The following is a 13512-nucleotide window of genomic DNA, read 5'->3' as shown; positions in this document are numbered from 1 at the left end:
GTGTCTCTCTCACATCAATGTTTCTCTCTCTCTGTCTTTTCCACTCTCTCTCTAAAAAAATAAAAACAATTAAAAACAATTTAAAAAATGGTCTAGGTGGTCAACTGCAAAACTGTATGCTATATGTATTTTACCACAATTAAAAACACACACACAAAAAAAACCCCACAACAACCACCTTAAGTTCCTTTTCCCCTTGGAGACCTTCTCTCCCTATAATGAGAATGACACGGTGGAGTAGGAGCATCAGAGGAAGGACCGCTGCCCAATGTAGTGAACAGGCTTTGGAACAGTGATGGGCGGGGCACCGCTCTGGCGGAATTACACAGACGGCAAGTCTGTGAGTTCAGAGGCAGGGTTCGGGGAACCACCTTGGTAAGGGTGACCTCAGAGGCCTCCCTGGGAGGAGGGAAGGTGGGGACGGGGACTTCCGTGGAAGAAGGGAAGCCAGCCCAGCAGCTGCAGTGCTCAGAGCCACCTCCAGGCCAGCAGGGTGGGGGGGAGGGGGCAGCGCCGGGATCGGAAGCCACAACTGCAGGTGCCCAGACCAGGGCCCCTGCACCTGGTCACCCGGAGTCACCGGGGATCGAGGCAGCAGGGAGGCATTAGGAGGGAATGCTGCTCTGGAGGCCACGTGTGCTCTCCCCAGGCGATGGAAGCGAACCTACCTTAGGGAGGTCTAGCTGGGGAGGTGGTTAGTTTTCTCGGTCCCTATCTTACTGCAATTTTTAAACAAGAGTCTGGACCATCTGCGGTGAGGTTCTAAGGTGCTGCAGGAGCCACATGACTGGATCCCACGTGACCCACAAGTCCTGACCTGTGTACCAACCACACACTGGGCAAAGAGTGGGGAGCAGGCCAGTCCTCGCCCCCCATTAGCTATGCTGTCCAGGGCAGCACGGACAGGGACGGTGCCTGGGAGTGGGCAGGCCCTCTCCCGGAGGAAGGGCGTGAGGCCCACCTGGACAGCAGCTGCAAAGGCCAGAAGCCAGACCGGAAAGGAACACACAGAGCAAGCCCAGCTTCTAGCCCCGTGGCTTATAAAGGGAAACAAGATCAAATAATCCTTCATCACAGAATGACTAATGCGGACTGCAGGCGTGTGGCAGAGACAGGACACGTGTGACATCATTCCCAGGAAGAAAGGGGGGCCTGTCTTCTCAGGGTCGTCAGTCATTCTATGACTCAGAAGGCTCCTCGCCTGGAGATCGGCGCTGTGAACTTGTCCATCTTATTGTCTAGGCCAGTGGTTGGCAAACTGCGGCTTGCGAGCCACATGTGGCTCTTTGGCCCCTTGAGTGTGGCCCTCCCACAAAATACCACGTGCGGGTGCGCATGTACAATGTGATTGAAACTTCGTGGCCCATGCGCAGAAGTCAGTATTTTGTGAAAGAGCCACACTCAAGGGGCCAAAGAGCTGCATGTGGCTCGGGAGCTGCAGTTTGCCGGCCACTGGTCTAGGCTCAAGCTAGTCTGACTTCTGCAAAGTTCTGGGGAAAACAACCAAGGGTTGCCGGGAGCCGGTCCATCCTTTCTGTTTCAAGGGACCTGGCATATATGGCATACTGTTCTTAATATGTTTGCTCACCTTCTTGGCACTATGTGTTTTAACCAAGGTCCCTGAGAAAGGTTGTTTCCCCAGGTAAGGATTTTCCCCTGAAGTTAGGGAGGGAATAAAACCTCTTAACTAAGTGCCAGGCGGGTAATTAATCACTTTAACTATGAACAATCATGCTTAAGCTACATAATCTTTACTCCCTGGAATGGAGATAAGAAACGCTCTAACCTTTGTAATAGAGATTGATAGGATTGGAATCAACTGGTATAAATACAGATGTAAGAAGACAGAACTTGAGAGACAGAACCTAGGCACAGAACCTACACAGAACGTTCTCTAGAGACAGAAGAACTTCGCTGGAGAGAACATGGCAAAAGATCCTGGACAGAAACTGGCCTCAGAACCTAGAGACAGAACCTAGCGAGAGAACATGGCAAAAGATCCTGGACTGAACCTGACTACAGAAATTGGCAAGAGAACCTGACTAGAACCTGGTGACTGAACCTGGCTGGAGAACCTGGACAGAACCTGGCTGGAGAACCTAGCGAGGGAACATGGCCACAGAACCTGGCTGGAGAACCTAGCAAGACAACATGGACACAGAACCTGGCTGGAGATCCTAACCAGAACTTCACTGGAGATCCTGACCAGAACTTGGCTAGAGATCCTGGCTAGGCTGCTGATCAACTGAACGCTGTCTCCGTGTCATTCCTTCTTCACCGACTCCGTCTACACCTTTGGGGACCCCTGGACCCGCTGGGGTTGGACCCCAGCAAAGGGTTTTTTCGAGGACAACCCAATGCCTGCCACCCCAAGAACCTCAAGGTTCACCGGAGCAGGTGTGTGAAGCTGGCCGGAGTGCTCATCACAGGTTCTTGTGAATCCTGGATCCCCGAGTAAAACGTCCTTATTTTACGTGAGGAGTGTGTACTCTGAATGACGATGACCAGCGTGGGTACAAACAAGAGTTGTTCTCACAACACAGGTATCCCTTCCCTTTCTCCTTGAATTATTTTCAGAACACTGACTTAGGAAATTATTGTTTTCGTGAGTTTGCATCACTAATGAAGTAGATTTTCTGTCTGATATGAAACTTACTGAAATCAGCACTCTGATGACAATTTAGAGCTCGAGTTTGACTCTACTGATGTGAAAAAACCCCAGACATCAACACCATGCAGAATCTAAGGCCGGAATGGAAATGAAGGTCTTGTAAGAAGGGAAGTCAGGGAGAAATGACAGGGTCACAGCTGTTTCCAATTCAGGCAACACAAAGTGGAAAAGAACACGCCAGCCAGGTGCGTCACCCAGGTGTGCCAGGCCAGATGGGCCAGCGAGGTGGACTGTCCACCTGCCACACCTCCTCATGAAGTGCAGGAGAGCTCTCCTGACAAGGGCACTGGAAAGACGTTGGCTCAATTGGGGCCACGACCTGATTCTTCCAGGTGCACTGAGGCATCCCCCCGCACACACCTTTGTCAGCAGGAATGCAAGCCGTGCCCTCACGGCTGCTCCCGTGACAAGCAAGATGAATGGGCGGCGATGCTGAGCTGTGGAGCCCCGAGGTCCGAGCTCTTTCTCATTATCCCTCCACTTTTCTATCAAGGTGCTCCCTGGGGCTCGCATTTAAGTCCACAGAACAGGCTGCCCCTCGCCGGCCCGACTGGGAGCCAGCTAAGTGTCACAAAACCACGGGACAGTCGTATGTATCCCCCAGGGAAGTCGGGCACCCGGGGCTGTTTCAAGGTCTGCGGTAGACAAACTTCCCAGAGAAACAAAAACAGACACCACGGAGGCGCTTCGGAGGTCTTGCTTTTCACTACTTTAGTCTGATTTAAACGTTTCAGGTTGTCTTTGCAAAATCTCAGGTGGAGTTGAAGGAGCAGGTGAGCTGGTGGGTGCTAATGGGAGGGTGACCACTTTGTCCCTGGGTGCCCGGGACTCAGCACTGAAGTCCTGTGGCCTGGGCAGCCGAGGGGCACCCTGCTGGGAGCACTTCGTTGTTTTGGGTGAGCTTTCCACCTGCCATCTCACTGGGGGTAGGCTTTATTTCACGTCACATCAGCATTTTGAGAGAGAAAGACGAACCTCGTGAACTGGGTTCTTCTGGTAAGTTTTTGTCTGTCCATGTGACTGCCGTCCCCCAACAGCTCTAACTTTGAAATAGGCTTTTCCTTAGAAGCCCAACTGACTCCTTTAGCTTCGTTGCTAAGAGTTTTGGGTAAAAATTTCAGACTCGCCTACTCTTTAGGACTATGAAGCGACCTTTTATAAGACAGCACCGTCCAACTTCCCACCCAGGAAAGGATCCTTGCCCAGATCTCCAGACACTGTGCAGCCGGTGCTCAATGTCCCTGGCAGGCACCACCTCCAAGGAGGGGCCTTGTCGTGTGCAGAGGGATGGACATGTGACCTGAACTTCCTGGGCTCCAGCTTCTGACAAGGGGGCAGCCCAGGTGCACCCCAGACAGCTGGTGAACACATTCGGCGAGAGACACAACACTGCGGACGTGTAGGCTCTCTGAGGGCATCCCCCACTCAGCACCGCTGAAATGCTCGGCGACCCTGCCCCACCGCGCCCTGTGGCTAGCGTGGGCACCCACTGATCTTTAAGACAGCTGGGGTTGAAAGCCACCGGCACAGCTGCCTCCTGTGCCGTGTCTCCTCCTCTCTGCCCACAATGCAGGAGGTGAAAGCAGAATCGATGAAGGCTGACGATGAAGGTTACACCATCTCCCCACCTCCCCACCTCCGAGTGATTCCGATCATTCGTGGATTCAGCCGCTCCTTAGGCAGCTCTGTACCTGCGTCCATAACTTCAGCCCCAGGACCCTGGCGTTGACTGGATTGCACTTTGCAATGACGTGGGCTCCTGCTTGCCATGTGATTATGTAACGAAGCCCCACGGTGCTCCTTTTCCACATTCCAATAATATCCGTGCGCACGTACAGAAAGGATGGGCCTGGCAAACGCCAGGGCATCCAAGACAAAGCCTGTGCGGAGGGCTTCTGAGGGACTGATGGTGATTACATAAGCCAGAGGCTGGACTGAAAAGTAAGGAGGCCCTAGCCCTCCCACAGGCATGTTCTGTACACACAGCTGTTGCCACTTTTGTCCTTGGCAGGAAGCGGCCAAGGTCCCTGTGGCCACGTCTGGGCTTAGCGGGTGACAGTGAGGGGCCTTGAAATGCATCATCACTCAGATCTCATCTTTTACTGCCCAGTGAGTCCAGCAAGAAGAATGTTTTGCTTGCACTTCTCTCTCTAAGTGGCACAGAGCAACCTGGTCAACAATTAGACCTTTGCTCTCTCACGGGGTCTTGGGAAGAACTCAGCCAGGAGAGGGCAGCCCCCCCCCCTGCCCCCCCCCCCCGCCTCGCCCCCGCCTGTGCAGCAGCGCTGGGGAGAGAACCCCGAGAAGACTGTGCTGCTGTGGGGTTCTGATGGGCAGGGGCTGGGGCAGAGGGGCTGGAGACCTGGACGGGCAGCACCGGTCTGAGGCAGGCCACCTGGAGAAGCAACCCGACTCTCGTCCCCAAATAAACCAAGCACCAGGAATTTCCTCGGTCCCCTCGAGAACGTGTACCTGGGAGGTTCCCGCCACCACCAGAAACACGTCGGGGATGCTGACGGCACTGGCTTCCAGCGCGGCTCCGAAAGGTGAAGCCACTGCTGCAAGACAAGGGGGCAGTGCACCAAGCAAGGACGCCACTTGCTACCTGTCATGTTGGGAAACATGCAATTTATTTTTAAGGTAAATGCTCATGAGGGTGCGGTGGGAAAGTCTCCTCTGACATATCGCCAGAGGAGATAAAACCAATATTCTTCCCAGGAATTTGGCAACATACACCCAAAGCACAAGACGCAATTCAGGAGGCCAGCTGCTAGGGACGTGTCAGAGGGAAATGGACACGGGCCCCGAGGTGGACAGAAGACGCTGATTAGCTACTTGGTAAAGATAACTCAAAGTGCATTTATTTGCCAAATGGCCCTTTTGGAGATAGTGTTAAACCAACCAGGATGTACCTGCACGACGGACATTCTATAACCACTAAGAATCGGGGCACACAGCCCATTTCCTTGCCGACATGCGAAGGCACGTATGATTCATCATTGCCTAGGAGTGGGGGCCAGTCAGCTTACACAGGTGCCCGCATGCTCGTGGAGGGAGAAGCACGCCCCCAAAATGCTAGTGGTCATGTTCTCCAGGTGGTATTTTGGGGTGATTTTCATTTACTTCAATCTGTTTATTTCCAACTTCTTATCAATAACTGCACAATTTTAAAAGTATTTACCTTTTTAAATGAAAAGCTTAACACAGTGATGCAATCAATTAACCAGCTAACACTATATATTAGAATCTATACATTTATCTCAATCAAGACAGATGCACATGCAAGGTTCATGGAATGTGCTGCTATGGAACTAACACCCCATCTTCTGCCTTTATCAGGGTCCCCAAAGAAACTCACTGTGGGTAGAATGTCTGCATTTCACCCCAATAATAAGATTACTTCTGTTTTCATCTCATATAAATCACCAATATAACAGATTTTATTAACACAGACAGAAAAGCTTCTCTTGCCTTAGGAACTGGGATGTGTTCTTATTTTTTGGTTGATCCTCACCCGAGGATATTTTTCCATTGAGTTTTTAGAGAGAGTAGAAGGGAGGGGGGGAGACAGAGGGGGAGAGAGAGAGAGAGAGAGAGAGAGAGAGAGAGAGAGAGACAGACATCGACATGAGAGAGAAACATGGATTGGTTGTCTCCTGCATGCGCCCCAAGGGTGTGTGGATCAATCCTGCAACCGAGGTACATGCCCTTGACCGGAATTGAACCTGGGACCCTTCGGTCCACAGGGTGATGCTCCAACCACTGAGCCAAACTGGCTAGGGCATGTATTCTTATTTGACAATAAAAACCGAGTCACAGATTGCGTTTAACTTATTTTGACCTCAGCTGCTCAGAGCGAACCCTAGGCTCCCATGCACGTGTGCCCCTTATTCTCGGTTCTCAGAGAGACAGTCTCTTCCCCCTTCCTCTCTGACTACTTGCGCCTGTCTTTGTACTCTCATCTGTGCCTTCCACTGAGATTCTCCGTAGAATTAATTAGAGAGCCACAGGTGGACCGTTCGGGAGAGGAAGCCAGAGACGCGTGGTCGGACATCGTGAGGGACATTATTCATCTTATGGTGGAGCAGGACCAGAGCCGACTTCAATTCAGAGACGGGGGCTTGACTGCCGTGAGCACCCCCCACCCCCACCCACAGTGTCCATGCTGAGGCGGCGCCTGCCAGCGCTGAGGGGCGATACTCACGTGCAGACTGGGGTGATAGGTGAGCACACCGTTGTCGCACAGGGTGACGTACTTCTTCTTCCACTCTTTGTTCAACGATTTGCCGCTTCGCTTCAGCAACATGCCCTGGGAGGAACAGGGAGCCAAGGATAAATTAGTAAGGTCATGTGCGGACTCTAAAAAATTTTACACTTTCATTTTAACTGCGATCTTAAAAGGAAAGTACACTTATTTTTAGCTCAGTGATTTGGTTTTCTCCTCTTTTATATACAACGTATATATTCGGCCAGACTCCTTTGGTGTGGATGTGCCTGTTGAACTTGAGATGGTGATACTGATGCTAAGAGATGTAAAACAAACCGCCGTGATGTGAGACAGTGTACCTTTCTTATTCTAAGCCCCCAGGAACACCTACAGGAATGGCTTACAAAAGGACACCTACAAATAAGACATTCACTGTATTCTTACCTTACAATCTTGGCAAATGAGAACATTGTATTTTGAATTTATTAAAAATGAAATTCCATTTGCAAACACAGCGACAGCATTTAACAGATGAATCGTGTGTAATTTACTTGAACCCATTTCTAATGAAATCATATTAGGGGCCCATGAAAAGCATTCAAACTTGGACACTCTCACAATGAAGCTCCAATTTTCCTTCGATGGTGATGAGAATGGATTCTTGTTTTAACTGCCAATTCCCAGCAAAGCTGGGCCCTTCCCTGGGTCAGGAAGCCCAATGGCCAGCACCGACCCCTGCCGGGCCCACGACCTTGACTTCCCACGTTCCTTCCCTTCGGGGCTTCACGCCTGCCTCGCTCAGGCAATGTCAGCTTCAGCTCTCATCTCTGGTCTCCTGCCTCCTGCCCACTTACAGCAAGGAGAACAGAAGGCCCCCGCCCTCGCTCTTCCTCTCGCTGCCCAGGTATGAACTCACAGGATCGTAATTCTGACTGAGAAAGCACTGGTGCTCGTTAACTCACCGGACGGAGGCTGAAGGGACGCTGTGGGTTAAGAAACAGGGTTTGACACCCTGAAGAAGCAGAGGTGCCCTTGAGTGCCCTTGGGAGCTGTACTGCCTCCTAATCCTGCTACTCCCCCAGGAACCACAACACGGGGGGGAAAAAATCAAGCAAGCATCTTTATGTGATAATTAAGTTCAAGGTCCAATTAGTTACCAGCACTGTGACAATACTTTTTTTTTATGCCAAATGTCACAAATAGAATGAATGGATTGTGAGCTGGTTTGGGACTCTGATCACCATTTAAATATTGTTTCTGGGGGGAAATATCAAAAAGTTGGAAGCAACTAACAGTGAACCTTTGGTTCTTGACTTTTTTGCAAGCTCTTATTTTTAAAAAACAAACATGTGGCAAAACATGGCATCCCTTGATTTCTGAGAATCTAAACAACACGTGGCCCCGAGACCAACGAGCGGACAGGCCCCAGGAAGCGCGGCTGCAAACCAAGGGGTGCAACTGCACTGCGTGAACCAGGAAGAGCCCCTGGGACGGGGCAGTCACACTAGGGACGAGGTAATAAACATGCAGTCGCTCCAAATCATTACACTGCCCTCCCAGGGGGACCGTACGATCTCTAAACTCAGCATCGCGAAGTCTGCCCCAGTTCTGCCGTGGGCTCCATCCTTCCCGGCCCAGTGCAGAGCGAATTCCACCACCACCAGGGCCCGGGTCGCTGCAGTGTCACTGGTGGCTGAGAGCTGCTGGGGCTTCAGAAAGCCCTGCCACTCCCACTCCAGGAAACGCAGGCCTCACCCCAGGGCCCCATGTGGAGGCCCGCTGTGGGCGCTGCCCGGAGCCAACCCCACACCCACAGGCCTCTCCCCAGTGAGGGCTAGAAGGACATACTGCTTAAGGGATAAAGAGAACATTCCAGCCGGGAGATGATGTGAGCAGGTGACGTCAGAGGGGAACTAAAGCAGGCTGCCTTGTTGTGGTGCCAGGAAAGCATAATCTCTTGGTGAAAGGCAGTCCAAATCTTGACAATCTTAATTCTATGGTTCCCGGTAGAGGGTCACCTCGATTACGTGTACTATTCAAACGCTGCGAAAGTCAGCGGGGCCCGAAGGACAGCCTGGCACCCAGGAGCCGCATTTCCGCTCTCCACCCTTGGCCAAGCCGGTTTATACCCAACCTCTTCCCTGAACCCCCAAAAGACTGTAGAAACTGAGCTCGGCCGCCCTGTCCCCAACATCACAGCTGCTCTGAGCTCAGGTGCCAGCTGCCCGCTGGGCCAGGTCAGAGGCACGCTTCCTTAGATGCCTGAACGCTAACACCGCTGACGTGTTTCTACACATCACTTGCTCCCCATATGCAGCAGGTCAGGGTAGCAGAGCTATGCGGTTCCTCGGTGCAGACAAGACTGAGCCACACAGGTAAAGTCACTGTTAGCTGACGGGCAGCGCCAGGCCCAGCCATCCTGCCCTCTCCATCCACTGCACTGTGCTACTCTCCTCGGAACACAGCATCCCCCAAGGTGCCCAGGGAAGAGAGTGAACCATGGCCTGCCCTGGGACAAACATTTACCGATGCGACCAGGACAGGGCCTCGCTGCGTCAGACTGAGGTCCCATGCTTCTGTCCTCCTGGACTTACACAGTTTCTCTCTTAAGTACCAAGAAAATGGAAAACCCTAAAACAGCTCATTTTAAACTCTGAAAGGCTGTGAAGCTGCCATCCCACCAGCCAGAAGTTGACAGAGGCCAGGAGGCTCTTTGCCGCAGACACTGCGGGCAGTTCCCTTCGGCCTGTGGAAATGGCCCTTATGATTCTAAGTCTCTCTGATCTCGTGTGACCGAGGGCAAAACTGCACGGCAGAATGTCACAACGCATCCGTAGTCTATCCCTCAGATGCCACTTCAGAAGATGTAAAACCGATCTCCTGCTTAAGACTGTCCCTGACCCGCCATCACAGTGCAGACATTAATTATAGTTAATGCTTTATTTGACTCTCATGTGACTTATACATCTGTTTGTAAACTTTTAAAATTTCAAAACAATACTGGGTTCATTGCGAGCCAGGGGATGCTCTAAGAGCCTTAAAGTATGAACCTGCTGCAGGCTTATAGCGGACCTGATGGTCATGGCTAGGATTATCCCCATTTTACGGATGAGGCCACTGAGGCACAGACAGCTTATGTAACTACCCCCAGCACACACAGCCAGCCTGGTAGCTGGTCTCAAGATGGCTCCCAATGCACCATGAGTTGTGGTATTCGTGGCCCTGTGCAAATCATCCCACCCTGACTTGGAAATGCCCAGACTCACATTAACCAACAGAACCACAGGGAGTGATGCTACCTACACTGGGCTGGAACCTACAGAAACCCTGGCAGCTCCCCTCTGGGGAGCTCTGTTGGATAAGCCTTGCTGTGCTCTGTCCATAGTCCTGAACCACCAAATTAAGAGAAATAATAAGTTTTCTCAAATCAGTAAGTTTTGGGGTAGATCCTTAGGCAACAATAGATAAGAAAAACAGAGCTAGCATCCTGTATTGCTGTAATAAAAATAAAAACCACAGGCTTGGCACCAGCGCTGGCTGAGGCTGGTGAGGACGTAGCTGCAGTGGAGGCTGGAGGGGCGTGAGAAAAGTGCTACCCAAGGTTGGAGACGGAGACAGAGTCGAGTTGTGCTCTGGCTAGCAGAACGGTCCCAGGCCTGCTGCCCGCGGGGATGCCCAGCAGCCTGGCTGCTGGCTCCAATAACCCCGGGGAGAGTTTCCAAGCAGGACCAGAAAAAATGTTTCCAATTTAAAAGTCATGCTGGGCTGAACCATGAGAAAAATCATCTCTGGCCCCCAGCTTCTCCTGCCAGTAGAACTGGCCTGAGGATGAAGATCAAATCCAGGGGGTGTCAGTAGATGTGACGTCAGAATACAGACCCCTCCAAAGGTCTGGCAGCCGGACACGCCGCCCCATGAGAACGCAGCAGGATTGAGGGCAGGAACGCATGGACCCTTCCAATAGAGTTTGTATATTAGAGATAAGGAGCTGTGGATGGGCTTGTCTAATGAAATGGACGGTCATTGGATACAAAGGACACCCACAAGATATTTAAAGGAATTATATGCCACGTATGACTAAATGGTACAACGTTCAAAATGAATCTTTTCACTTTAGGCACTTGACCTACCTGGAGCAGGAAGCAGGCTGAGAAAGCCACACAGATGTGACAACAGGCCACACCTTATGGAAAAGCAAGGCCGGCCCAGACAGCAGAGCCCAGGGCGAGGAAGGATGCCCCGCCCCCGCCCCGAGCAAAACACACTCCCTGTGACCAGAGCAGGGTAGGGTAGAACATGTGCCCGGTGGGCTCAGAGGTGCTGTGGGCCACAGGTCACCTGTCTGTGTCGGCATTGTGGCACTGTGTGCGCGCGCAAGGTAACTCGGCTCTCAAGCTCCCTGGTCTTCAGATGAAAGCATCAGAGCTGAGCAGCCTCATCCACACATGCATCTGATGCAGACAGTGACCCTGAGCTTCCAGTCTGAGCCGGATGCTGGGATGAGACTGTGAATCTGGAGACGGGGGGAGGGTATTCTGCATGTGCGAGGTCAGACGGAAGTAGCCAGTCTCCAAAGATGACCCTCAAAAGCCCAGCTCCTGGGTGTGGTCCTGGGCCCTATGCCCATTTAACCAATGGGATGTGGTGAAATTACGCTGCGACCACTCCGGCCAAGGCCTTCAGAGGCCTGGCCGCTCCTGTTTCCATGCGTTGGGAGCCCAGCAGACTGTGAGAGATCAGAGGAGGGTTCTGCTGCAGAGACTGGCAAGAGAGAGACCCGAGGGGCACTGAGCTCTCCTGTCAGGAGCACAGAACTGCCACTGACCGGCCGACATCAAACACGTGAGAGAGGAAGTGACCCTGGACGCCCTGCCCTGGAAGGCACCTTGGGAAGCAGACATGTGCTGGCCCACACTCCCGGCCCACAGACTCCTAAGAGATAACGAGATGGCGATGGTTGTAAACCACCACCTGCGGGCTTATTACCAGCGACAGTAAACATGGCGGCAGGAGAGGAGGTGGTTCCACCTCCAGACCAACTTTCAAGGTTTAGCATCTTTCACTTGTTTGCACAGTAAGAGATTTAAGGGCTTTGTGACATCTCAACTATTCCTCTGATCTTACTTGGAAATGGCAAATGCGGATCTAATTGCTACCACCTAATTTACCCTCACATTGGAAAGTCTGTAACTTTAATGATCTACAACCAAAACACCAGATTCCAGGCAGGCACTTCTGGCTTTTAATTTTTTTTTTTTTTTTTGCTCAAGGAACCCTTTCTACGGCAGAGCAAAGAGCAGAATTGTCTTCTGGCTGCAATCTCCTTATTAGTCATGTGTATTCCTTGCCTAGTCCCAAGAGGTCACTGGAAGCCAAAAGCAATGTTAAGTGTGCAAGCTTTAAATAACTTACAAAGTTAATGTAATGAATGTAAGTGCGATCTGAAATCCATCACTCAGCGCTCGCTGCAGCCCCGAGGTGTGATAAAACACCACTCATAAATTTATATTAAAACTCTGCTCGATAGCAATTATTTACCAACAAAGACTTACTGACTGCATCAGCGACGGGGTCTCTACCAGGCGAACCAGCCTGTTATGTGTCTGAGGGACCAGGTGGTGTTGGCATCTGCTAGCTGGGAGGTCATCATGACACAGGGAGGGGACATTTAATGGCCAGGGTCCCACCTGGCAAGGGAGCCACGATGGCCATGGACTGCTCTCCCTAAAGATGGGATCACGAACGGCACATCCAGGGAGCACGGAGCTCTGGGTCAACAGCTGCTGGAGGCCACGCACGCGCTGACCGGGAGCCGAGGGGAGTGTGGGTGGGACTGAGCAGTGACACCAAGCTGGGGGTGCCAACAGCTGTCTAATTACCAAGCTCAAAAGACAGTGGTTTTGCCCTGGCCTGTTTGGCTCAGTGGATTGAGCATCAGCCTGTGGACTGAAGGGTCCCAGGTTTGATTCCTGGTCAGGGCACATGCCTGGGTTGCGGGCTCGATCCCCAGTGTGGGTTGTGCAGGAGGCAGCTGATCAATGATTTTCTCTCATCACTGATGTTTCTATCTCTCCCTTTCTCTCTGAAATCAATACAAAATATATTTTAAAAAAAGACAGTGGTTTTTTCATGGCCTAAAATATCCACGTGAGTTCAGAAGTGTTGGATGCTTCTCCTTCTAAAGAAACAACACCTGAGGTTGAGGCTGGAGCCCTTCTTTGTTCTGTAAGGAACACCTGCTAGTGGTTCCTCAGCACCGTAGGATTCGCGTTGACCAGGGGTCCTCAAACTTTTTAAACAGGGGGCCAGTTCACTGTCCCTCAGACCGTTGGAGGGCCGGACTATAGTTTAAAAAAAAAACTATGAACAAATTCCTATGCACACTGCACATACCTTATTTTGAAGTAAAAAAACAAAACGGGAACAAATACAATATTTGTATTTGCATGTGGCCCGCGGGCCGTCGTTTGAGGACCCCTGGCGTTGACACTCGAACAGATTCTCATGACAGCAGGTAAAGGGGACTGCGAATTTCTAAAATGTCGGCAGCATTCCCTGAGATCCAGAGTATGAACACCGACCACCTGATTTTCACATTTGCATTTAATACTTTTGTTGTTGTTAATCCTCACCC

General features: G+C 51.5%; 1 protein-coding gene across 1 annotated transcript in view; it reads right to left on the bottom strand.

Moving 5' to 3' along the window:
* The window catches only part of AGAP1 (ArfGAP with GTPase domain, ankyrin repeat and PH domain 1), a gene marked incomplete at its 5' end in the record, with an annotated part of 295221 nt that overhangs the window by 143352 nt on the left and 138357 nt on the right, over positions 1 to 13512 (bottom strand). Inside the window, one exon of the mRNA XM_081096019.1 lies at positions 6876 to 6980. Within this exon, the coding sequence (XP_080952145.1) occupies positions 6876 to 6980 (105 nt within the window). The remainder of the gene's footprint in view (positions 1 to 6875; positions 6981 to 13512) is intronic.

This window comes from Myotis nattereri, assembly GCF_964212035.1.
Source record: "Myotis nattereri genome assembly, chromosome: 7".
Taxonomy (NCBI): Eukaryota; Metazoa; Chordata; class Mammalia; order Chiroptera; family Vespertilionidae; genus Myotis; species Myotis nattereri.
The sequence above is the reverse complement of the archived record's forward strand: the minus strand, read 5'-3'. Positions and strand labels throughout refer to the sequence as shown.